The sequence below is a fragment of the Myxocyprinus asiaticus genome, chromosome 21, assembly GCF_019703515.2.
Source record: "Myxocyprinus asiaticus isolate MX2 ecotype Aquarium Trade chromosome 21, UBuf_Myxa_2, whole genome shotgun sequence".
Taxonomy (NCBI): Eukaryota; Metazoa; Chordata; class Actinopteri; order Cypriniformes; family Catostomidae; genus Myxocyprinus; species Myxocyprinus asiaticus.
In genome coordinates, this window is record NC_059364.1 from 10,293,214 (window position 1) to 10,318,513 (window position 25,300).

The 25,300-nt window shown below is 38.0% G+C and overlaps 1 protein-coding gene across 4 annotated transcripts; it reads right to left on the bottom strand.

The window, feature by feature from the left end:
• Window positions 1-305: 305 nt before the first annotated feature.
• On the bottom strand, window positions 306-24,400 carry LOC127412421 (protein FAM135A-like). Of its 4 annotated transcripts, XR_007892421.1 has the most exons (23): window positions 24,096-24,396; window positions 23,630-23,684; window positions 20,119-20,246; window positions 16,836-16,915; window positions 14,769-14,908; window positions 14,573-14,643; window positions 14,263-14,436; window positions 13,924-14,050; window positions 10,741-10,894; window positions 9,350-9,427; window positions 8,611-8,660; window positions 8,278-8,436; window positions 7,378-7,451; window positions 7,127-7,281; window positions 4,840-6,643; window positions 3,346-3,506; window positions 3,126-3,217; window positions 2,886-2,983; window positions 2,435-2,586; window positions 2,249-2,359; window positions 2,052-2,165; window positions 1,217-1,517; window positions 306-995 (listed from the first exon to the last, which is right to left on the bottom strand). XR_007892421.1 is itself a non-coding variant. In XM_051648754.1 (22 exons), exons 3-22 carry the CDS (start codon window positions 20,193-20,195, stop codon window positions 1,312-1,314), a joined length of 4,077 nt encoding a protein of 1,358 aa, XP_051504714.1. In that variant the 5' UTR covers window positions 20,196-20,246; window positions 23,630-23,684; window positions 24,096-24,396; the 3' UTR covers window positions 306-1,311. The 4 variants fall into 4 exon arrangements, 2 of the variants coding, with proteins under 2 accessions (XP_051504714.1, XP_051504715.1); XM_051648754.1 differs by having other exon boundaries at window positions 306-1,517; XM_051648755.1 differs by lacking the exon at window positions 9,350-9,427 and having other exon boundaries at window positions 306-1,517.
• Window positions 24,401-25,300: the final 900 nt, after the last annotated feature.

Below are 25,300 nucleotides of genomic sequence, written 5' to 3' on the forward strand. Positions count from 1 at the left end.
TAAAAAAAAACATAAAAAAGTAGTCCATTTTATGGACTATATTCCAAGTCTTCTGAAGTAATACGATAGCTTTCTTTGTGTTAGGAACAGAAAGAAAATTAAGTTATTTCACTGATAATCTTGACAGCTGTGGTTATTATGAACTGCTACTGTATGGAAAAGAGCTGCGTCAAGATTCTTAAATTCTGTTTGTGTTTAAAAAAACAAAACAAAAAAACAAACCAGCAACATTCCGGATGGAACGTTAAGTACTGTAAATAATGACAGAATATAAATTGTGTTAAACCTTACTTAAAACTAAATGATAGCCTTTATCCACAAGATTTTTTTATTTTTATTAAACATGACACAAATGTATTTATTGCGAATACATTTAATTAAATGTGGAGTCCATGATACAAAACCATTTTAACAAAAACAAGCTAAATTCAATGTTTTATTTAAATTGTTTTCGCACACAACTGTTACTGAAGTCCTCCATAGGAAACCAAACATAAATACTTTCCCAAAACCATGTGATCAGATTTTGTTGTGCTGTATAAACTGACTAACCGTCTAGCCCACACCCATCCCCAGTTAATTAGTTACCTGTATCCCCTTTAATAAAATTAAAATGCTAACATGCCAAGCTGTGTTCTCTGCCCAACTCCAGGCTGGGTTAAGATTGTGTATGATAATGCAATGGGCACCAGAGACATCATATAAAACCAACAAACGGTCCAAGGCTGCTTCGTTTCAGCTACAATCACATGTTCGTCCATGTTCAGGAAGCCTTTGACATTGCAATAAAAAAAGGATTGTAGTAAAAAAATGTGTAGTCAAATGGCAATTTCTTGATAGAAAAATGTATGCAAGCCAGCTGTAGATACCAGAATGTTCAAGTGAACATGCTTTCACCATGAAGACCTGGATCTCCACCCCCAATAAATATTTCATTCTTTTTTTTTTTAGCAGCTACATTTCCAGTTCAGCATAAGAGAGTTTACTAGAATGAACTGTTAAAACAAAAATGGTAAAAATTAATTTCATACATAAATAACACTGGAAAAAAATACCACAAGGAGGCTTGATATTCTTAATAATGAATAAAACATTAAAATTGACCTTAAAAAAAAAGAATGGTAGTAGAAAAATAAAAATGATAAATTCCCCATTTACAACAGACTAAATAGAAACAAAATCATAAAAAAAATAATACTGATATATTTTTCTTTACCTCCAAGAGCATACTTAAAAAATAAATCAGAAAAACACTTGGCAAAAATCCATTTGCAGTGAGGTATTCGCTCCGGATTCTTCTGATCTAGCAGGCTACTGAAAAAACTTGAGTCCTGCCACCAGGAAGAACTTTTCCAGGAAAATCTCAGAGTCCAGGACAGCGATGTGGGCTGCCCGGCCAATTAGAGAGTTGGCGGTGTTGGGCAGCGCATGGATGACGTCGTAACGCACCAAGTTACAGTCTTTGTTCTGAAGCACAGGGAGTAGAAGATTCTCAATCATCTCAGCATACACTGGGCCTGACACCACATGAGTAGACGACAAGAGACAAACCAGCAGAAGAAGAGGGATATTTGGTTAGAAGCAGAAAAGTTAAAAACATTTAGGTAAAAGCATCATTAAATTTGATGTGTGTAGTTTTTTCAATGTTAAAGCGCTTTCTCCTATCTCAGCTTAATGTGCAGTGACAACTATAATTAAACAATTTCGCTGAAAAGTGCAAACACAGAAGTGTTCTTTGGGGTCTCCCAACCAGCTGGACAAAGCAACATTGGCTCAACCAATGAGTTAAGTTTGGGGTGGGAAAATCTGTTTGAAAACGGTCATTATTTCTGCAGTCCGTTAGGTAACACTAGTGGTGCAGAAATTACACACCTTTTCTACATGGGCTAAATGATCTAAACACAACAATTTTGTTCTGTTCCACATACAAAGCTATCGAATAGCATCGGAAGACTTGGAAGAAAAAAAAACACAAGCCCAATGGACTATTTTAATTCTACTTTTTGAGACTTTTGGTGAACTTCCTTTAAGAAATATAAAAGCAGACTTACCAGTCTGTTTGTCTTTTAAGGCTGTTTTGCACATCTCAATTCGAGCAGAGTGATAGGGCACATATCGATCCTGCAGAGATCCCACCAGCACCACATTCTTAAAGAACTGAAGACCTGAAACAGAGTGTGAGTGTCAGAGTACAAAGTAACCCAACCTAACATCAACTTCTGCTGAATCAGAATGGCATTACACTTACCTGCTTTCTTGCTCAGCTTATAGAGGAAAGTCTGGCGTGGGTCCGAGTGGTCTCGACAGGTCAGCTGCAGGAGAGAGCCAGATTTTTTCCACTTCTGCATAAACCACAACCCTGACAAAGGAAAAATGAATGAGTGACTGTTCATGATGTCTTCAGAAATGTGCTGAGGTCATGAGCAGGTGTTACCAGTATTGACGAGGGCTGAGCTGTTGTACAGCGTGCCAAGATGGGGTCCAGACAGAGACAGAAACGTGTGCAGTCTGCTGAGATAACACTTAAACCTGGGCCTCGTCAACACTGAGCGCACAATCAGATTTCCCAGAGAATGACCCACAAAACTGACAGAGACAAAACAGTGATTTCGTCATGCTAGGAGTATATCACAGTTGCATTTAAGATATGAGTTTAAAAACATAATGAGCTTGTCATAGCAATCAGTGACGTCATTTGGCATTCTCTCAAATGGCAAAGAGTCTTGTGGCATTCGCTTTCCCATTCAAAAAGCCAATAGTATGTTCTATATATAATGGTGGAAAATGGTGCCAAATGCACCCCCTATGTGGCCACAAAGCATCATTTTATGAAGCACGCACTGGTGCAGGCCTCATTTATCTGAGCTTGAGAAAAAGGGTCTTACCTTATCTTGGAAACTGTTAGATTGTAGAGTTGTATGTACTGCACTATTTCATCCAAAAGTCTGTCAGTCATCGACTCAAAATCTGCAAATGTGTCATTCTTGAATAATAACAAAAGAAAATTGAAGGCTTTTTCATTTTTGTCAAGTGTTCAATTTCTTTTACAAGCTATTTAATTTGTCCCTTTTTAAATGCAGTCTGCAGTGTCTTTATATACATATATGACAGATTTACAAGGTTACCTGGTTGCGCTCTGACATTAGAAAGTCTATGCGTGCCCCAGGTAAACCGAGCTCCAGATAAGTCTTCACCAGCCGCAGATCTGCACTATTACCTGAAGACAGAAAGAGAGTTTTTATAACCAGAAAAAAAAAAGGATCTGACCATCTTTTGATATTGAATTTTCAAACAAGATTATACAGGAATTGAAGAAACAATATGGGCTTGTCTGTGTCTGCTCACCATCTAGGCCGTGTACACATACAATGAGGTGTATGCCCTCATCACAGCTTTCATCCTCATCCATACTGAAATAAGGTACAGTGGATGCCAAATCTGTCACCTCACTGTACATGAAGCCTGGCAACTTCAGTTGCTTCAACTCCTCTTTTGCTTGCACAAACCTAAACGTTTACACACACAAACAATGGAACAGTGGTATATAAGATTGATCATGCTTTAAATGTTCCTCCTTTGTATGTACTTCTAAAAATATTTACAAGTGCCAGAATTCTAGTTTAAAGTCAACATGAAACAGCATTTGCAACCCATACTACTACTGTACGTGTAGGACAGGACTTGATTTTATCCATCAGGAGGAGAATGGATCGTTACAAGTAGGCGTTCCATACAAGAATGAAGCCAGACCTGAATGCGAGCTAGCAGTCGATCGTGGAAGACTACTATGTGGTAGTTGAATGTCAAGTTTAATAATAATTATTATTATAATAATTCCTTACATTTATATAGCACTTTTCTAGGCACTCAAAGCGCTTTACATAGTATAGGAGGAACCTCCTCAACCACCGCCAGTGTGCAGCATCCACCAGGATGATGCGACGGCAGCCATAGTGCACCAGAACGCCAACCACACACTAGCTACTGGTGGAAAGGAAAGTAGAGTGATGTAGCCAATTCAGGGATGGAGATTATTAGGAGGCCATGATGGATAAGGGCCAATGGGGGGAATTTGGCTACGACACAAGGGTATACCCCTATTCTTTACGTGAACTGCCCTGGGATTTTTAATGACCACAATGAGGACCTCGGTTAAACGTCTCATCTGAAAGATGGTGCTATTTATTTATTTTATTTTTTTTCACTATACTGGGGCATTAGGACCCACATTAGGACCCAGCAACAACCTTAGTTTTCCCCAGGAGGTCTCCTATCCAGGTACTGGCCAGGCTCAACCCTACTTAGCTTTAGTGGGCAACCAGGCGAGAGCTGCAGGGTGATATGTTTGCATAACCCCAAAGAGAATCTTGATGTACCCCAATAGTAAGTTATAGAAATAGTTTTTTTTTTTTTTTTTCAAAACTATAATTGTTTGCTATTATTGCAATAACTTTTATTAAATTAATGTTAGGCAGCATTGAATTAAATTGAATATTGTGTATTTAATATTTAATACTGTGTTACATATTGGCGAGATTTTAGAAAGGCTTGAAGTCTAAAGTCTCATAAAACAATGTTAGCTATTGCTAACATTAACTTAGGTGGTGTCAGCAAAAAGTCATTTTAGAGTTAAAATTTTTATGGAAGACTACAAAGGCAAGAGAAAAAAAAAACATTATTTGGAATAATGTGCACAATAAGACATGTTTTATGGAAGCAAATAGGGTCAATTTTGATTTTGTGTTGACTAAGCAATTTAACATTTAGAATCTTTGTCCTTTTCCTTGAGCACGACAAATTTAGGAAGAAGAGGAAGAAGGGGAAGAAGAAAAAACTCACACTTTCATCTGAGCAGTGGGGGCGCTCTTGTACCAGATCACATCATTGCTGGTCGGTGCTGGTCCAGCAGGCCGTGTCTGCAGGCCGGCAGAGGCAATGTATGTTTTCTGAAGCTGTTCCAATCCCAAGTTTTCATAAAAAAGGCTCCTCCCCTCTGCTCCCCCATCCCCACAACTCTCTTCTTCCCCTGGAAGTCCATTAACATAAACAGGCCCATCTGTCTCCTCATAGTAACCGTTCTCAATCATCTCATGTTCCTGCTGCTCCTCTTCATCATCTTCATCATTAGCATTGGAGCAAGTCTGGATTCCCAGCGTTACGGCAGCAGTCTCTAGTGGGCTGATCTCGGAAACGTCAGTGCTGGAGCGTGAGCCAAAGTAGTTCTCCACAAAGCCTTTCTTCACAAGATCAGTGCTGCTGGTGGCTGATGTACTAGACTGGGCAGCAGTCTGTGGCTCACTACATGGACCACCTCCACCTGGAAGATCGCTCTCAGCAGATCCCGTCTGCTTGTCTGGAGCTAAGGTTTCATAGCGGAACTGGAGAGCAAGGTCCTCATTGTGAGACCCCAGCCCATCTCCGTGACCAACGGAGGGTCTTTGCTGAGCTAATACTCTAGAGCTGGATAATGGGAGGCTCTGAAATTCTCCAGAAAAAATTAGGCTCTGTTCCTGCACCAGGATGCTGGACTTCCTACTAACATTCTCCGTCTCCACCTCATCGTCCGAGGGGAGCGAGTTGATGGAGGTGAGGGAAGACTGTACGCCGCTGACACCACTGGTGCTCTCTGGATTGAGAGCCTCCAATGCAGCGGTTCCTCTGGAGGCAGGGCTGAGCAAACCGGGTCTCTGGTGGGTATTTTGTTGAACCTGCTCAGAAGACGGCTCAAGCCCAGTAGGGGATAAAGGAGATGGAGAAACTGGGACTAGTTGTGCAGAGCTAGACTCGCTCTCTATTCCTGAGTCTGAAAGACGGGAGGAAACGGGAGGAACACAGTCACTCCTCAAAGCGGCCGCACAACCTCCAACAGCACCAATGACGGTGGCACCATCCCCAACTCGACTCTTGAACTCAGAGAAATCAGTCTGTGTGATCTCTGGAACATCCCTATTGGGGGTCGGATTTGTGTGGTATGGTAGAAGAATGGTGACCTTGTCGCCCTGGTAGGGGTCCTTGTCACTCGGCTTGACGTCGATATGTCTAAGCCCAGAAGGCGGATGTGTCGAATCAACTCTGTGCACAGCTGCGCTCTGTGTGGCTTCTACTCCAGGACCTGCCTGGGGTCTCGCCTGAGCTTGCAAACTCAAAAGATTAGAAAAGCTGTCGCTTGTGGTGCAGTCTTTAGCATTGTGAGCAAAATGGGTGCTTATAGTTTCATTCAGGAGCACGCACTTGTATCCCGGTCTACCACTGGGGTCAGCAGATAGGCCTGCATCATCTACCTCTTCTTTCTGATTGCATTGAGTGTCAACCTCTTTGGACTTGGTGGTTGGTTCGCTTTGAGGAACCTTCAAGTTCTTGAAGCCTGTGAGGACCACAGAGTCTTTAGAGCCCTGCCTGGTCAGCTTCTTGGGATTTTCGGTCTTGGAATTCTTCCTTAGTTTAATGGATTTGGCTTTGGATTTGAGGGGAGGCTCATTTTGTTCAGGCCAAGCAGTGGCAAGAGCAGCTAGCTGCTTATTTGGGTATGGACCGAGGGCTCCTTCCCCACTAGCAATGAAGTCTTTTGAGTTGGACTTGTCTACTTTAGTGGAGACAGAGCCACTCCTAGTATTGTGGAGACCAAGCCATGGACCATCACAATCTTCAGGGTGAAGACCAAATAGTAAAGAAGTAGTCATTTAATAGACATTTTTATCCAAAGTAAATTACAGCACAAATATTACAGTCAGTCTTCCTGAAGCTAATGGACTGTCCCAAGGGTTTGAACCATTGGTTACCAGACCAGATCTTTAACTATTACAGCACACCAAGTGCAGACCAGATGAAATAGTTTGATAAGCACATTTTTCTTACCTTTGTTTAAATTTTCTATTGAAACAAGAAGTTTGGCCAGTCCATATTGAAGGGCTCATCCCCTTTTTATATAGCCAATAGCCTTTAGTTTATATTATAGCCTGTTAAAACAACACTTGACAGCAGAACCACACTTGACGTGGACTAAAAGTAACAAAACTCCCAAAAAGTTGTTTAACAGGCCAAATTCATTCACACCTTTTGCATTTTTTTATAACCAAGGTAAGATATCAAAGCCTTGTTATTAACCCAAAAGTTGCACTACACATACCTTCAGTAATGGACTCTAGATATCGATCCTCAAAGATGATTGGAAGGGAGTTCACATCCCCATCAAGGTCAGCACATTCAACAGGAAGAGGTGGTAAGGACAGGAAATAAGAAGAGTTTTTGATAGCTGTGGTCATCTGTTGGTGACTGTGAGCACTTTTTTAAAGAAAAAAGTTAATATGAAAAGTCATAACAATTTACATTTCTTCTTTGTGCTAAAAAACATTACAGTAATGATATTTTAAGACTTACTGCTGTTCCTGGTAGGCCAGTGCGCTCTGTCTGGGGTGTTCAAGACAAAAGAAAGCTTCGGCAAATCTTCGCACCTATTAAATTGGATATATGAGATATGTAACATGAAACAAAAATGCAAAAACATTTAAGCGCTGTAAAAAAAAAAAAAAACATTTGCGGTTGCTAAGTATGGTGGGAAATCTGGCAATCTTTAGGTACCTCATGATACGATCTGATTACAATTCTGGAAGTCACAATCTGATTCCAAAACAATTCCTGATATATCTAAAAAAATTTATTATTGATTATTCTTTAATATACAGTTTCTTAGACCAAGTTTTCCTGTGACAGACAGGTCTAGCTCAACTATAACCAGGTTAAGAAAAAATGCAGTAACTACAAAATCCACACTGCTGTTGATGTAGTTACAGCATTTGTGTGGCAGTAATGGCATCATACAAAATTATAAACACTGACTTTATTTTATTTTATTAACAAAGTGGCCCTTCACATGAATAAGCTGTGAACAAATAGTTGGAAAAAGAATTGTGATGCATCAGTGAATTTACTTTTTCTTCAACCTCTATTGCTGTGATGTTCTGAGAGGTTTTTAGCTTTGTGTTAGGATGTTGCTAGGGTGTTCTAGGTGGTTCCTTATTGGCTCAAAAGAGCCACACCCCCAATATTTTGGTTCTTAGACATGTCTCCTTCAAAGTTAGTCAAAGGGATTTTTCCACCAGTTTTATTGTTCTCCAGGTGAAAATCATAAGTCAAATTACTTCAAAAGTAACAAAACACCTCTCTTAAAGTAGAATAGTTTGAGGTATCATTCATGTTCATAGCACAAATGTTGTGGGACAAGTTACATGCATATGGCAGTGAATTGTGAGAGGTCCTGGAAACGATCTTAGAACTTACCCGCAGTGTGTGGTGCTCCTGGGCCAGCAGTGCAGAGACACGCTCATTAAGCGACACCATTTCCAGGAAATTCCCCCACAGTGCCATGAGGAGAGAGCACAGCTGTGCCAAGTTCATGTTCACCAGTTCAGCCAGCTCATCTGGGCTCTCTTCCCTCTGCTGCAAAATATCTCACCACACACACACACACACACACACACACACACACACACACACGTGCATTAGCCACCAGGGGGCACCAGCCAAGCAAAGTAACAACCATCAAACAAAAACAATTTTGAAGATGGACAGCTACCACTATGACCAGTTCCAATACAAACACTTATAACATACCTTGACTTGTTCACAAAGCTCATTAAGTCGTGCCTCCACATCAAGTTCTTCTAAAAAAAGGGAAAAGACAGCAAAGTGAAAATGTTAATCTTACAGCAGCAGTATGGAGTGAATGAGAAAGAAGGGTCTGTCTGAAGAGCCTTTGATTCATAGCACATGAGAGGGAGCCAGAGGAACAACACAGGAAGTAGGACAGAGAACCAGCACTGTTCAAGCAATCCGACTGATCCCAAGTCAGCCTTAGATCCGAGATACTACTAGAGGAAAGTAAGACTAAACTAAGGTAAGAGCTTCCTCAGTGGAGGACTCTTGCCATTGACAAACGTCCAGGTAAGGGGAAACAGAAGATAGATAGAAAGCTTAAAGGGACAGTGCACCCAAAAATGAAAATGTTGTCATTGTTTACTCAACCTCATGTTTTTCCAAACCTCATATGACTTTCTTTCTCTGGAACAAAACAGGAGATGTTAGACAGAATTTAAGCCTCAGTCAGCATTCACTTTAATTGCAGTGAAATGATTACAGTGAAAGTGAATGGTGACTGAGGCTATCAGACCCTTACTTTCTGCCTAACGTCTCCTTTTGTGTTTCATGGAAGAAAAACAATTCATACAGGTTTGGAATGACATGAGGGTGAGTAAATGTGGACAGAATATTCATTTTAAATGTGAATTTTTGGAAGACACAAATGGAAGGCAAGAGGCATGTGGAGCGGAGGGTCGGTTTTGGAGGGACGTACCTATGTAGACGTGCCTCTGGCCTGGAGGGTAAGGTCTTCTGAGAACTCGTTCATAAAGGACCTGCATTCTGGGCTTGGCTAGTGGTGGGATTGCACATATAGGCACGTTTAAAACTTTCACTCTCCCCTTTTGCTGTTTGAGCTTAGAGTTAATCCTTAAATACATGCAAGTTTAGTCACATGATACACTAGGTCAAAATGCAGCCAGGGGTGAGTAGTTTATCTTCGACTGAGTGAGTGAGAGTTAACAGTGTAAGTTCTGGAGTAAAAGTTGTATTAAAGGCCAGTTTTAACGAACAGGAGATAAAAGGATCTGCATGCTGATTCATATACGAAAGAGGACAGAAGCATACGATAGCACAGCTATGAGGTAAAAAGGCTACTTAGAAACACGCAATTAACTAATAAAAGATTAAGTTCACCCAAAATGAAAATTCATGTGTTGCAAACTTTCTTCCATGAAACACAAAATGAGACAGACAACATGCTTACACTGCTCTTTTCCATATAATGAAAGTGAATGGTGACTGGTGCCATCAAGGTTCCAAAATGACAATAAAGCAATATAAAGCTAATCCATGTGACTAGTGTGCTATTTTCCAAGTTTTCTGAAGTCATACAATAGCTTTATGAGGAACAGAGTGAAATTTAAGTTTGCATTCATATTGTATGGCTTCAGAAGACTTGAAATATAGAACACAAGTCATATGGACTCATTTTAAGCTTCTTTTTTAGCTCAAAAGCACATGTCCCCATTCACTTACTTTCTACAGAAAAGAGCAGTGTGAACATTCTGCTATATTTGACCTTTTCTGTTCCACAGAAGACAATCATGTGTGTTTGGAATGAAATGAAGGAGAGCAGAATTTTCACTTTTGTGCAAACTATTTCTTAAATGTCCAGATAAGAGCAGCTAGTTAAACAGTTATTCACAAGTGAGTATTTGCATTACTATAGGCCAAGTCCAAGTGAGTGAGTCACAGTCAGTATTCAATGAGGTTGAGATTAAACATATGAGATATAAAAACATTAGTGTGTGAAAGCAAATGATCCCATGCACATAAAAAAAACAACAAAAAAAACATAAAAATCATGACACATACGTATATAAACAGACATATACTGAAGCTCTGTAGCTAAACTGGGTATAGAAATGAAAATCAAACATTTATCAGAGCCAAAATAGAGCTTATCTGAAATATTAACACATTTCTGTAACAATGTCAAAGTAGATGAAAACTAAAAACATGACAATTAGCACCCTAAATGCTCTTAACGGTTCAAAAATAAGGTGCAATGTAATGTATGTAACCTTTTAAAATAATTCCAGCCTCCAAACTCAGGTTGGAAATCAAATATTTATTGTTTTCCAGGTCTGGTGGAGTGCATACCTAGCTCCATAAGTTGAGAGGAGGGCAGGTTCTTGGTTAAGGTGGTTAAGTAGCAGAACAGGCCCTGATATGCCCGCAGGAGGCTGGCACACATGGTCTGGTGCAGGCTGATGGCATGCTGTAGGCACTGATCCGATACCAGGAAGGTTTTTCCCTGCAAACCATGAGAAAGTCTTGATGTATCACTGAATAGTGTGTGAACAGCAGGACCATCTTATTTTTGTCTTGAGATTTTTTGCATTGACAAATAAAGTTAAACAAATAAAGCAAAAAAATCCCCAAAAAACAGGAACGTTTTTCCCAGCATACTAAGAGAATCTCTTGATGCATCACTGAATAGTGTGTGAACAGCAGTAACTAAAATGTGCACTCTGTAATTTTTTCCTCATTAAAAAAAGCTATACTCAAACAAATTAATTGCAATTTTGAAACCTATGTGTAAAATCATGACCACCCACAAGAGATAAAGACTCCAGTCACATCAGTAACCTAATAAAAGGTGTTTTATTCTACATGCAGGGGGTCCCCTCATGGGTGCTGCCATGTTAAGGTCACAAGACCAGCCGAATATTACTCACTAAATCTCAGTAACCTCACTGTTATTGGACACTTACACTCATGGATATAATTAATCATGACTTATTGTGAATAGTGATTTTTTACATTGCCATCTGTAACTGAAAAGTATCGCATATAAATGATGCTACATCCACACCACTAGGTGTCAGCATAAGTCTAAGATGACATGAGAATATAGCCAAAAGAATTTTTATTGCAAATATATTTTTGCTTCCATTTATGCTGATTTAAAAAAAAAAAAAAAAAAAAAAAAATGCACACACACACACACACACACACACACACACACACACACACACATATATATATATATATATATATATTTAGTGTAATACAGTAAAAAATTACAGTATTACAGTAATGAGAATCACCACTGATTTATTTAGAATCATTTTTTTCCTTTTAATTTTGGGGTAATTTTGTTTTCATGACACTTAACCAAAAAAATTATTATATAAATATAAAACAGTTATTTAAAACATTAATTATAATTTGCAACACAAGTAATGTTTTGACTGTATTTTGATCAATTAAATGCTACCATAGTAAATAAAACTATCAATATCTTTAAAAAATCATAAAAATGTCTCAACTGATTTGCAAATGTAGTACCTTAATGATACAATCTTTTTAAGAAGGTTTTCTGTGTAATGAAAGTATAAAACTGACTTTTTAAATTATTATAATAATTTAACTGAATAGCTGGGTCAGCACAGTCTTCAAATTTGATCTTCAGAAACTTTCAGTAAAAGAAGTGCCATTGCTGTGCAAAAGAACATCAAAAGAAGGTCCATCTGGCACCTTTAAGGCAATTTAAAGGGTCAGTTCACCACAAAATAAAAATTCTCTCATCATTTACCCTCATGTCATCCCAGATGTGTATGGCTTTCCTTCTTCTGCTGAACACAACCAAAGATTTTTAAAAGATTATCTCAGCTCTGTAGGTCCTCACAATGTAAGTGAATGGTGACAACACCTTTGAAGCCCCAAAAATCACATAGAGGCAGCATAAAAGTAATCCATAAGACTCCCAGTGGTTACATTTATGTCTTTAGAAGCAAAATGATATGTGTGAGTGAGAAACAGATCAATATTTAACTCCTTTTTCCATATAAATTCTCCTCCCTGCCAGCAGGTGGTGATATGCAAAAAGAATGTGACTCAACAAAAACATAAGAAGAACTCCTCTTCAGGAAGAAGAGTGCTTGGGAAAGTGAAAGTGGAGAATCTACAGAAAAAATAAAAAATACTGATCTGTTTCTCACCCACATCTATCATATTGCTTCAGAAGATATGGACTTATCCACTGATGACTTATGGATTACTTTAATTATGCTATTGTTTAATTTATGCTATTTTTGGAGATACAAAAGGTCTGGTCACCATTCACTTGCATTGTATGGACCTACAGAGCTGAGCAGGGTTGGGAGGGTTACTTTTAAAATGTATTCCACAACAGATTACAGAATACATGCTGTAAAATGTAATTTGTAACGTATTCTGTAAAATTACTCAAGGTCAGTAATGTAATCTAAATACTTTGGATTACTTCTTCAGCACTGGTAGATTTTTTCACTTGTTTTGACTATAAAAACTCTGCCAGTATACAGTAAGACAAAATACACATGTTAAAAATACATTCTCTGAAAAACCTAAATATCTTACACGGTGTTGTTTCTAAAACAAGATAAAGCAAACTCATCATGTTTTAAGGATTCTCATCAAGAATAAGATTTTTGTCCTAATGTGAAAAATCTTACTAGAGAGAAAAAATTATAATCTAACGTTTATTTTCTTGATAAAAAAAATACGAACATGCTTGGTAACAAGTGCATGTAAAATGGCTAGAAAGAGCATTTAAGCTTAGCATAAATATACATGTTCACATGGCAATTTACACAAGGTTTATTTCTATTTCTACTGCTCCAAACTTACTTCTAAGTCTGCTTGTATGAATGTAACACATCATAAGAAAGTGTTTCACCGCTGTTCAAACACTCTTTGGATCGCATAATTTATATGGATAAATGTTTTTCAACTGAATAGACTAAATATTCAATTAAACAAATGACAATAAAATGCAAAGTAATCGCTTCAGTAATTAAAATACTTTTTGAATGTAACTGTAACTGTAATGGAATACAGTTACTAATAGTTTGTATTTAAATACGTAATCCCATTACATGTATTCCGTTACTCCCCAACCCTGGAGCTGAGATATTCTTCTAAAACTGTGTTCAGCAGATGAAAGAAAGTCATACACATCTGGGATGGCATGAGGGTGAGTAAATGATGACAGAATTTTCATTTTTGGGTAAACTATCACTTTAATGTGACTGAGAACTACTGTAATGCAAAACATCATCTCAGTTACAGTATTAGCTTAAGCTGTTCAGTTACATAATGGTGGTGTATTTTTGGCAAGCCTTAAAGCTCTCACTGATATGAGAGCAAATCACTGGCTTTGTACCTTGCTTTGGAAAATGCAAAATCATCAAGGTATTTTTAACTTTTAGATTAAAACAGAAATAAAAGTGAAGAATCCACCCTGACTTTTGATCTCAAAAGCATATTAGAAGTTGATGTGCGTGTGTGTACTCTTACATCTGGGGACAGCTGTTTGACGTAGCTGCTGCCGAACACCACAGACTCCAGTGTGGGGATGAGAGAGTCTTTGGTCTGTGTCGGAGCATTACGGTTCAGCCAGGTGCTTTTCACAGACCGTGGAAAACTGAGGGGACAAATACGGAGTCAAATAAACCACACAAACACTTCAACTGCTATCAAAATAAGGTAAATAATTATAAATAATAATGTCTTGTTAAACCATTTAATATAAAAACTACTCTCCACCCCTAGACAGACAAACATGTAACTAAGAAGCTTATTTCTTCCCTTGTAGCATACTACAAAATGACAATGATTGAAACGTGTCCTGATTACCTGATTAGAGGTTGATGCAGCGCCACCAGCGAGGCGTGGATAGTGGCAGAGATGACAGACAGATGGAAGTAGTCAAACATGACGTTGACGTGCTGGTGGATGCCTCCGTGGAGGCTAAAGTGCAAACGTAGTGTTCGACTGCTAATGCTCTGGAGAGAACTGGGGTCCTCAGTCCTGATGGTTTGCAAAAACAAACACTGAGTTTTATATCAAGTGAATTTTACAAAATGACAAACAATTGCATTAGCAAGCAACACTCAAAATAGCTATTATTGGCACACCACAAATGTTCAGTTATATTTCTACGTACGAAAAGTCACCATCAGTGAAGAACAGGTCCAAAGACAGCTGAAAGTCCATTTCATTTAAGGACTCCTCCACCTGAAAGGAAAAATACATCTTAAACTCACTTGTGATGTAGGCAGACATGATCCTCTGATCTCATTCAGTGTTTGTTATTTGAACCATGAGACTGATTCTCTCATGGATTCTTTCAATTCTCTGACCTTATTTGCGTCTAGCAGCATCATCACTTTGAATACGAGGGCATCGTTGACCACAATCTCCTCGTTTTTGTAAAGGATCTGAAAGGTTTTGCTGCAGATCACATCATCTTGAACTGACGCTGGGAAAGCCAGATCTGAACCTGAGAGAAAACATACATTTACCCATTTACTTTCATTGTACGGAAAAAAAAGCTGTGTAAAGATTCTCTCGAAAGAACTCCTTTTGTGTTCCACGGAAGAAAGCAAGCTGTACAGGTTTGAAAAATCATTCGGGTAACCAAATAATCACCGAATTTTCATTTCTGGGTGAACTTTTCCATTATGAAAACCATGTTCATGTTTCTGTTTCTTTAAAAGTGGGGATCTCACTGAACCACATTTAGTCATCAGAAGGCTCGATAATTACGAAATGTCTTGTAATTCCATCCAACCAAAACATAACACCTCACACGAAACAGTCACAGAGGGGGGCTGAGAGTGCCTGTTCTGTAGATTAATTTTTTGCTCTCCAAAGGGACTACTGCAGTTTTATCAAAACATTCATCTATCAATGGAAAAACACAGAACTTTGTAAGAGATCCTTGATGAATCAAGATGAAACTCAATCCACTGGGTTCTCAAACCAGACACCTTTTGAGTGTGTACATAAAATGGTTTAAGCACAAAGCAATGGCTAAAAAAAGCCCCAAAAAGAAAACGCTAATTAAATACAGGTGTTTCTTTAAAGGAATAGTTCACCTAAAAATGAAAACTCTCTCATCATTTCCTCACCCTCATGCCATACCAAATGTGTATACACAAACTAAGATTTTTAGAAGAATATCTCAGCTCTGTAGGTCCATACAATGCAAGTGAATGCTGACCAGAACTTTGAAGGTCATAAAAGCATATAAAGATACACATCTGGGATGGCATGAGGGTGAGTAAATGATGAGAGAATTTTCATTTTTGGGTGAACTATCCCTTTAAAGACTTATTTATTTTTGTGGTTGTCACAGTAGTTGAATTCTATCACAAATTTGATAACAGATTTTAAAAAAAATTAAACCTGCCTTGGAAATTTTTTTTTTTTTTAAACGCTTTAATCATTTATTTATTTATTTAGCTTTATTGTTTTACTTGTGTCATAAGACTTTCAATCTTAAAATATAAAAATCTATCAGTAAATATTATTGAAAATTATTCACATAATTTACCCCCCGCAAATTTGATTATCCCTCAATTTCATTAGCAATATTCCATTCAATAATTTTGCCCCTAATAAAGTTTAATGAAAAGTTAGTGTACTTGGTTACCAAGGAAACATAAGTGTTAGTGTTAAGATGAAATAGGAGATTCAAAGAAAAAAATCCAGGTAAATATCACAGAATATTTTGAGCATCGTTTCCAATCAAGTAGAAAAAAAAAGTGAAAATATAATTCAATGTGTGTATTTGGGGTACATAAAATCCCAGCTAAGAAATTAGCCGTAGCAAGACAAAGGAGTTTGCCATTATATAAAAATTTTAAAAAAGCCCTTAGTTCAAGAAAAACTCATAAACATCCTAATAGATAGACAGCCCTGCTAGTCCTATGAGGAGAGAGTTATAGAAATCACTGGCTGAATAATGATGCTTCTCATCACATATCACCCCAGGGTGTAAGACATTACACACTCCAACACATACACGGAGTCTGTTAGAGTAAAATAAAATATTCCTAACACCCACTGTGTCAATCACTGCAGGCCCCGAGGAAAACACGCAGCAATGTTGATGTATAATTTTAAGAGCCGAGGGCTACAGCGTTGAAAAGCATGTGAGAAAGGGAAGTTTTAAACCTCAAAGGTGTTAAAACACTGCAGCTCAACTGTGTTCCTATGAAATATACAGCCTGAAGAAACCTTTGGACAGGTAAAACTGATAAAACAAAAATATACAATATTTCGAAAACAATATTTATATTTTACAATTACAAATACAGTGTTCAGTGTATTACATTTTTAGCAAAGTGGTACTAGGCAGCCCCTGGGTAAAAACCATCTTCCACTGCATAGAATGTTCATTTGAAGTGTTTGTGTGTTATCACCTGTGGGATGCAGCAGACTAGCTTCCATCCTCTGTGGGACCCGTGGCAGCACTTTCATACTGGCTCGGATCTGATAAAACCTGTCAACACAACCAGGAAAACAACCTTTAGAAAAATCATTCCATAAAAAGCACAACAATTCAATGAGAAAACTAATAAACATGGAATTTATGACCCTCTCCCTCTGTATCACAAACACACACACACACAAAACCCAATACTGGATCTTCTGTTATGAGCAGAGTCGCTATCAAAACAACCCTCTTTGATTGAGGCCTTGAATAACAGTAAAGTGAACGGCCTATGTAAGGCAGACTTCTACTGAGCAGAGGAGAGGCCATACACAACAAACTGCAGTTCACTAGACACAAAACGCATGATTATTTAAAAAGGTGCCTGGAATTGTTCCTGGCAGGCAGAAGATGCCCTAACCTCACCCCAGGAACAACTCAAGGCACCTTTCTCCCATTGCGACACAAAACCACGTAAACCGTCACTTAACCACCTGTAAATGAGCCATGAACACTCTCACTACACTTTTCAGCTTGCTTAGACATTAGATCTAGCCCTCAGTCTTTCTTCTTACCGCAGTTCTCAAACATGAGGAAGCTGTTTCTTACTGTTGAAATACTCAGAAATGTCTCATGCTCTCTCAGTTCCTCATTCTTACTCATCTGGGCTTTGCTGAATAAACAAGACACCCCGATCACATCAGAGAAATGTTGTCTTTGGCTTTTTGCCTTTGGTATGATACCAGCTCCTAGTAGCCTTCTTCAGTTTCGATACATAGATACAAACACACGGTAGGCAGATCGTTGAATATATGTATTAGATTAGCATATCAAGTAATGGGAACATTTTTTGAACAAGTAATTATAATGATAATATACACAAAATCTGTCAAGTACAGGCAGATAAAGCCCATTTTTAAATCAAACAGTGTCATAGAATTAACAACAAATACCTATTAACAACAGATTACCGAAATTTGCAAAACATTGTTATTGTACCATTTAAAATTTTGATTATGTAGTAAAGCTTCAGCACGCGGCTGTATCCACACTGCTTTTGTTCATATCCTGTGCTCCATCCTCCAATGCATTTGCAATGGGTGGGGAAGTACAGGCAACCAAAATAGAGCTGCAATTATCCTTCAGATGAGAATATCATGACATCAAAAATGCATGGAGGCACTCATGAGGGGGTGAGCAGATAGGTAAGAATACAATGCATTGGCCGGAACACAGATATGGGAACAGGAACAAACAAGCAGTCCCTCAGCAGGAGCCAAATAAGGGTTGCGTTTCGCTTCCTGACGAACAGCTGAGCAAACCCAATGGCTCACTGTTTTAGTTAGACACACAGCGACAATGTCAGCACAAGTGGAATGTTAGCAAAGGTTGCAAACCGCCTTGTTGACATCAAACGACCTCGTTGAGCACCGTTGACAGCCCAGAGCTTTTTCCGTTCCTATGTAAACGGTCCCTTTAGAAGAAATTTACATTGTGACATTAAAAAGTAGGTGTTGCAGAAACTATCATTTAAACATCACCTAAAACTTACAATATATTCTATGTTTCAAGGTCAAATGTTATTTTCATTTTATCGTGCTTAGGGTGAGAAAACTAGGTATGTAATGTTCAGAAAATATATTTGCTGCATGCTGAATTTGGGTCAGTTTAGGTTTGTTCCACTGCAGCTAACCTCAATAACATTATGAGATTCCATTTATAGGTTTAACGATCCATCAATCTGGATCGTTACATGGATCTAATAACCAACAATGCAATGTCATCGATGCAACACGTAAACATCAATTTAAAAAAAAAAAATTTTTTAAGATGCACCTTTATTTTGACACTCTAATGCCAACCATGTCCGTATGCATTTCCGTCAGGTGATGCAGCAACCTTATGATATTAATCTCACTTTATAAGCACTAAATATGCTTCTCAAAGGTGTGTGATTGTAGCCTGAAATTGCACTCTGCTCCATCCGTGTGCATGCGTAAACAAGGCTTCCCTCGAAATGAGAGCTCCGGTGACAGGATAGCGCAGAATGGCTCACATGCGCGATTAAATCGGGCTTTCCTCAATATCGTGTTGCATGCGACCCATTTGAATTCTACATGAGAATTTTCTATTTTAAAGTGCTATGGAGCTTTTCAACCATGTCAAAAGGCTAGACAGCCCAGACATTCTAAACACAACTGATGAGGGAAAGTGAAAACATCTGCCCTGCACCATCATCAATTACAAGACTTTTCACATCTTCACATCAACACCATTTCTAACATTTATCACAGTAAACTGTAACAGAATTTTTCAATACAACTGTGGAAACTGTTGCCAGAAAAAAAAAAACACAGATAGCACATACTCTCCTGTCGCAAACAAAAGATGGGTAAGTATGTATTTAGGATTAAAAGACTTGCTTGACTGTTGAACAGATGACAAATTGTCACTGTAGTGTTTTTACCTCATTCCACAAGGCAATAAGTTGTCGTCAAACAAATGATGACCACATGTATGTGACTATTTTATTAATATATATATATATATATATATAATTTTTATTTCAACAACTGAAATACCTTATTTTGTGGTAGATGTCCAAATGTGGGCACTAGATTTGCACTTTTCAAGGAGCTCAATAAAAGTTTCAAATTATATTTTGGTTGCATTTGTGAGATAATAAATGTAACTGATTGTGTAAAATAGGCACATAATATCGTAATACCAATCGCGGGCCCATGAATCAAAACGAACTGAAACATTCATGAGTTATTTTGAGGTATCCTTTTCTGCAAGCCAATTAATGGAGAATAAAACCGTATAACAGTTTATACAACGGTACAAGCAGACACATGTGAAGTGCCTAAATGCAAATAGTTACGGAGAGGCTCCTAAATTATGGATTCTAAGAAAAGCCGTATAGATATAGATGGAGAGGCTAGGACTCGTGTCTGCATGCATCAGCAGGAATGATGGGATGCCTGTCTACAGCAGTGTAAGCAACCATTACGTGTTATTAATATCAGTGAAGCTCTCTGCTGAATGCTGAGCTCTTATATGAGGTGTCTAAATGGAGAAAGGAGTTACAGGCTGCAGTTCTTTGATAATTCGTGATAATGAGCCCTGTACAACTGCATCTTAAGGTCAACAAAACAACTGACTTTATTTCTTTATGATGCCAAGAAGAAACCAAGACTATCTAATTTAGCTCAATATTAAGGCAAACTTCGACTGAACCCAAAGAAGAAACCCTGAAAACATGTTCTTACCCTCTTTGGAAGAGATCCACATTGTAAAACTTGTGGAGCTCCACAGAGAACTCCACCGTGGCCTGGACCTCCGTCATGCTGGGATTCAGGGCTGGAGTGGGGCCTGTCTCAAACGATTTGCAGCAAAACTGTGGAAGTTAGACACATTGATCAGCTGCGTTAGCACAAACTGCCACAACTCAAACAGGCTAAAACATTAAAATGTGAGCAAAAACAGCTCTTTTTAAAAAGAAGAGAAAAAAGAAAACAACAGTTCTGACTACCTCTTGACATGACATGTTCAGGCTTGTTATGTGCATTTTTGCAATTTAAGGCATTCAGTAAATCCTTGCTATGCATTTCAATATATATAACAACTTCAAAGTTACATTAAAATTCAAACATAGACACCATCTATAATATGAAACTCTTTTTCATTTTGGCAGACTGTTGTTTCCTATGGTACTCCAACCAATAGACATGAAGAAGTGGGATTATAAGAGAAGATAATCTGAAGTGGTTTGAATTACTTAGGCTAGATTTAAAGAAGACAAGGTTAAAATGAGACCTCTTTGTGAATAGGAAGAAAAGAGGTGGTGTGCTTTAATCTTCACTAAATATACTTCCATTGCACCAAGCAACTTTGACTCAAGTTCACGAGACAAGTCTGACTACCATTTGACATTTAAACCTCCTATACATAGAAACAGCATTCATATCTGCAGACATGCTTGAATTAACATACAAGGCACAATGCCTACAGTGAATTCTCAGTGCTCTTTACCATTATATCTTTAAGCACTGGCTGTGCTTGTCTTGAATTACCACAGAATGCCTTCACTCACACACCACAGGCTCTTTCAGAATGATTCACCCTTATTTGCAAGTCACAGTTACAGAACTAATGTGTGATGCAAGTTCCTGACGAGTCCAACACAAGATCTTTAGGTGTTTCAATGTAAATACCTCCATAAATAGTGGCTACAGAGCCCAACAGGGGTCTCCAGAGGATTTCATGTGCTCTGATGCATTATCAGGAGCTTTAGCTTTCATTAATACAGATTAGCTACCCTAAATGAAAGCCCAGGTGCACATGTAAACCACCAAGTCAAATCAGATCAACCACAGCAAGATTTTCCTTTCAAACATGTTTTGAGCTGGTGATAAGCGCACAAGCAGCCTGTCCCACTGAGTGCGTTAACATGACTTCAGTTGACTAAAGCGACAATTCATCTTTTTAAAATGTCACGTAAATGCTTTAGTCTGGTTTTTGCTAAATCGAACTAACAGACCAAGATAATGTGATCGTAGCTCGGGTTTGTCCATGTATACACTTTAATCAGACCACAACTGGCCTCAGAGTTATGCGCATGCTCCGAAAAACAGAGGTGCCTCATGACATGCATTTAACCCGGAAGTCGAACACAACACAAAGCAGAGAAGAGCAATACATCAGCCTTCAAATTTTTGGATGGATCAGTGGTCTGTAAGCCGTTTACACCTGTGAAACATGAATGTGCCTCTAATTATTATTCTTTTGTCTGTATTCTGCCCATTGACTAATCCTCTTATCCTCTTAACACCCATCTTTGCAGTAGCATGAAACGCCTCTCTCTAAAAACAAGTATAAAAAGAAACTTTTTCATTATCTTACATGGACTATTTTCACAAATTCCATCATAAAAACAATAAAAAAGGATAACTCGTGCATACTATGACCAAGGTAAACATGCTAGAATTAGCACCATGAATGCAGAATGTAAACATTACAAATTACACATTATCTACTGCATATATCTTTCAATTATTATCAAGTGGCTCTAATAACAGCTTCTTTTACTTGTCTCATGTGGATTCCATTCATAGAAAGAGGCAGAAAGCACGATATTTATTGAATATAAAGCCTGAAGCAAATGACAGGTCCAGTGACAGATGCAGAACTGTTCAAGTATACAGACAACAAACCTATAAAAATACCAGTGATTGCTAGGAAAAAATAGACAAACCATATATTTTCTTAATCATCTATTTATTCACGGCATCTCTCCTCAATCTAAATGTTTTTATTGCACTTTACACAGAGTTTATAAGAATAACGTCCTTATAAACTGAAGGCGCTAAGTAAAGCAAGCAGAACTCGTATAGTTAGAGCAATCTAGGACCACACTGTCTTCTGTCTTCGGACATCACCATAAGCACAACGGACAACGTACATCTGATCTGCACCAAAATCAACGCATAAAGAATGTAAGAAATGGACGTGGCTGTAAAGTTTTCCATGTTGTTGTGCCTGTTGTTTGCAGTGTTGAGAAGCTAGTTAGCTGATGCAAAAGGTCAACCGGAAAAGTCTACATCACTTCCTCAGCTGATGTCCTTCATTCATTTTCTCTATAGGTGAATTGATAAACTGACTCAGCAGTGGTCTTCCAAAGCATTGAAAATGCTGTCTCTACACAAAATAATACACTACTAATATATTATGTTATACTTTTGTCAATATTTTTCTTCCAATATATATTTTTGTTGGGGATACAGACTGACTACATCATTTGCATCACTTCATTGGGTGAGTAGTTCATTTCCTCATAAAAGACGAGTACATGAGTACAGAGCAAACTGGTTTGCTTAATCACTTTTTACTGAAGATTTTTTTTTTTTAAATGCTTATGGAGAAAATGAGTATAGGAAAAACACGTATGAAACCAAGGCAGCCAAAAAAGTGGGCGTTCAATGTTAAGCTCTATTGGCACAATTAAAATGCTCATTTATAAAAAATCATATCCATAATGTTATTATGCAGAACTGTTGCACTCTCTCCCTCTTTCTGTCTCTCTCCTTTTAATGAAGGTTTTACATTACCCTCATGACTTCAGCTTTACTACAAAGGAAAAACATGAGGTACTATCTGACACATTCAGTAGTTTACAGTGATTTGAGTATGCACTAGATATAGCCTCAGTGTTTCCCCTAGGAATTTTTTCAGCAGTGGTGCTGTTGTGTGTGTGTCCACAAGCCCGCAACGTCAGACCAGTATTAAAGAGTGTTGGTCAAAGAACAGATTAAAACAGGGGTGTCAAACTCAATTTCAGCCTGGGCCACGTCAGGGTTTATTTGTGCCCTCAAAGGGCCCTTTAATAATGTGGCAACAGCACCTGCTTTGGTAGCACCCATGCTCCAACTAATTAAACTACAGCAATGTCTTGGAATTTCTTAAGAAAACAACATAACTTTTTCCTACAATCAGAGAGCATTACAAGAGTACAGATTTTACACAGATGGAAACAGGTAGCCTTGTACATAATTATGAAAATGCACCATAGTTCTTCCATAGTATCCATAGTTTTAACAATGATATTTGTAATAGTTCCTGGTAACCATAGGTAAAACCATACATGGCTCCTCACTACCATGATTAGTAACTATGGTTTCTATATAAAGAACTGTGAGTTTCACAAAATGCATATTGGGGAAACACTGAGACTACATTATTATAAGAGGGACTAGAGTGAGTGTGTGTGTTTGTGTCTCTCACCCGTCCTGACTCGGTTCAGTATCTTCTCTCCTCATTTCAACGGATCAACACAAACCTAAAGAGAGAGAGACCTTCTTAAAACACGTATAACCTAATAAATATGTTATTTAATGAAGTTTCTAAAATAAAATAACTCAAATAAGCATTTAAACACATTTATTAATAAATCAACTCACCTTTCTTATAAAACTAATTTTAGTAACAATACTCAACAAACGAGAAATTAACTACATTTAGTCATGATTATTTTAATACTTTGTGCTTTTAACATGTTTATGTGTGTTTGATGCGCGTCCTGTTATTCTGTTAGCTTTAGCCTGTTTTGCATGTCAAATGACCCGCGTTCACAAACATCACACTATTTGCTTATATCAACAGAAGCATTTTCTCACCTACAGCCATAAACACAACAAACAGCGATATTTCACCAAAACCACCGGCTCATATTTCATTAAAAATTACTTGCATGTATCAGCTGCCAGAGTTTAGGCCTCAGACCGCGGGATGGATTTCAGAGCGATGCCGCCTCGACGCTCCGACTACCACCCGGCTGCTTATTTCCACTGCATGCCGCTGAAAATCCGCTTAGTTTTTCTCGTCTTCACGATAGATTTGACAACTTCAGATCGGTCTGACTGATTGAAAATATAAATAATATATCCATATCTGTCCTTTAAGAGGCGCAGACAGTAAATCTAATCCAAACTTGTTTTGGGTGTTTAGAGTCTGAGTTTCAGGGAGGCGCACACAAACCGGTCACTTCCAGAGGCGTTAATATATGATATTCCATCCCCTATTATTTATTAAAGGCGTTATTCTTCTGTCCCGTCCTGATTTTAATTATTCATTCCAGTCATTGTTGTTTATTAAAAAAGCTTGAGATGACAGCTTTGTCCAATAGAGAGAACAAAATAATATATGAACAATTCAACGCTGATGCTATTTCTACGGAAGATAAAGTATCCTCCACTATTCCAAGAGGGAGTAAAACAAACAGGAAAATCCTTCTTGGGAAGGGTTTCAGATCTTCAGTCATCAGGCTACTGTTTAATAGATGTTGATGAAGATACGTCAAATACACCAATGTAATCTAGGCTGATATAATAATAGAATCCGGGGAACATTCAAGAATCAGAGGTGAAATAAATTGTACCAAAAATAGGGCATATTAGGGCAAAAACAGGAAAAGAGGCAGGCAATTCCAATGAATTCCAGGAGAGAACTTACTCAGAAAAGAACATTTAACAGAAATGACGTATAAAAGAGGTTCAGGTCTTTATAGGTCTTTATTGTTAGGTGTTAATCAAGATATGTCTAAAAGACAAATACATTCTGTATCATATAGTAATAGAATCTAATGAACACTCAAGCAACTGGAATGAATCAAAATAGTTTATAAATATTTTCCACTATTCCAAAACTTTCCCATAGCAAAACACAGGATATCAGGAGAGAACTCACCCAGAAGCAAAAATCTAATGGCATTTAAACCCCTTCAAAGGCATCATTATTCAATCCAGTCTTTATTAAAGGTGTTTCTTCTTGCTTATATGCTGATGGACTCTGGGACTGGAACAGAGTGTGGATCTGAAAGCATCTCTGGACATTTATGTGAATCAGAGTGAACTAAAGCATCAACTGCAGTAGCTACTCTCATCACGCTTATATCAC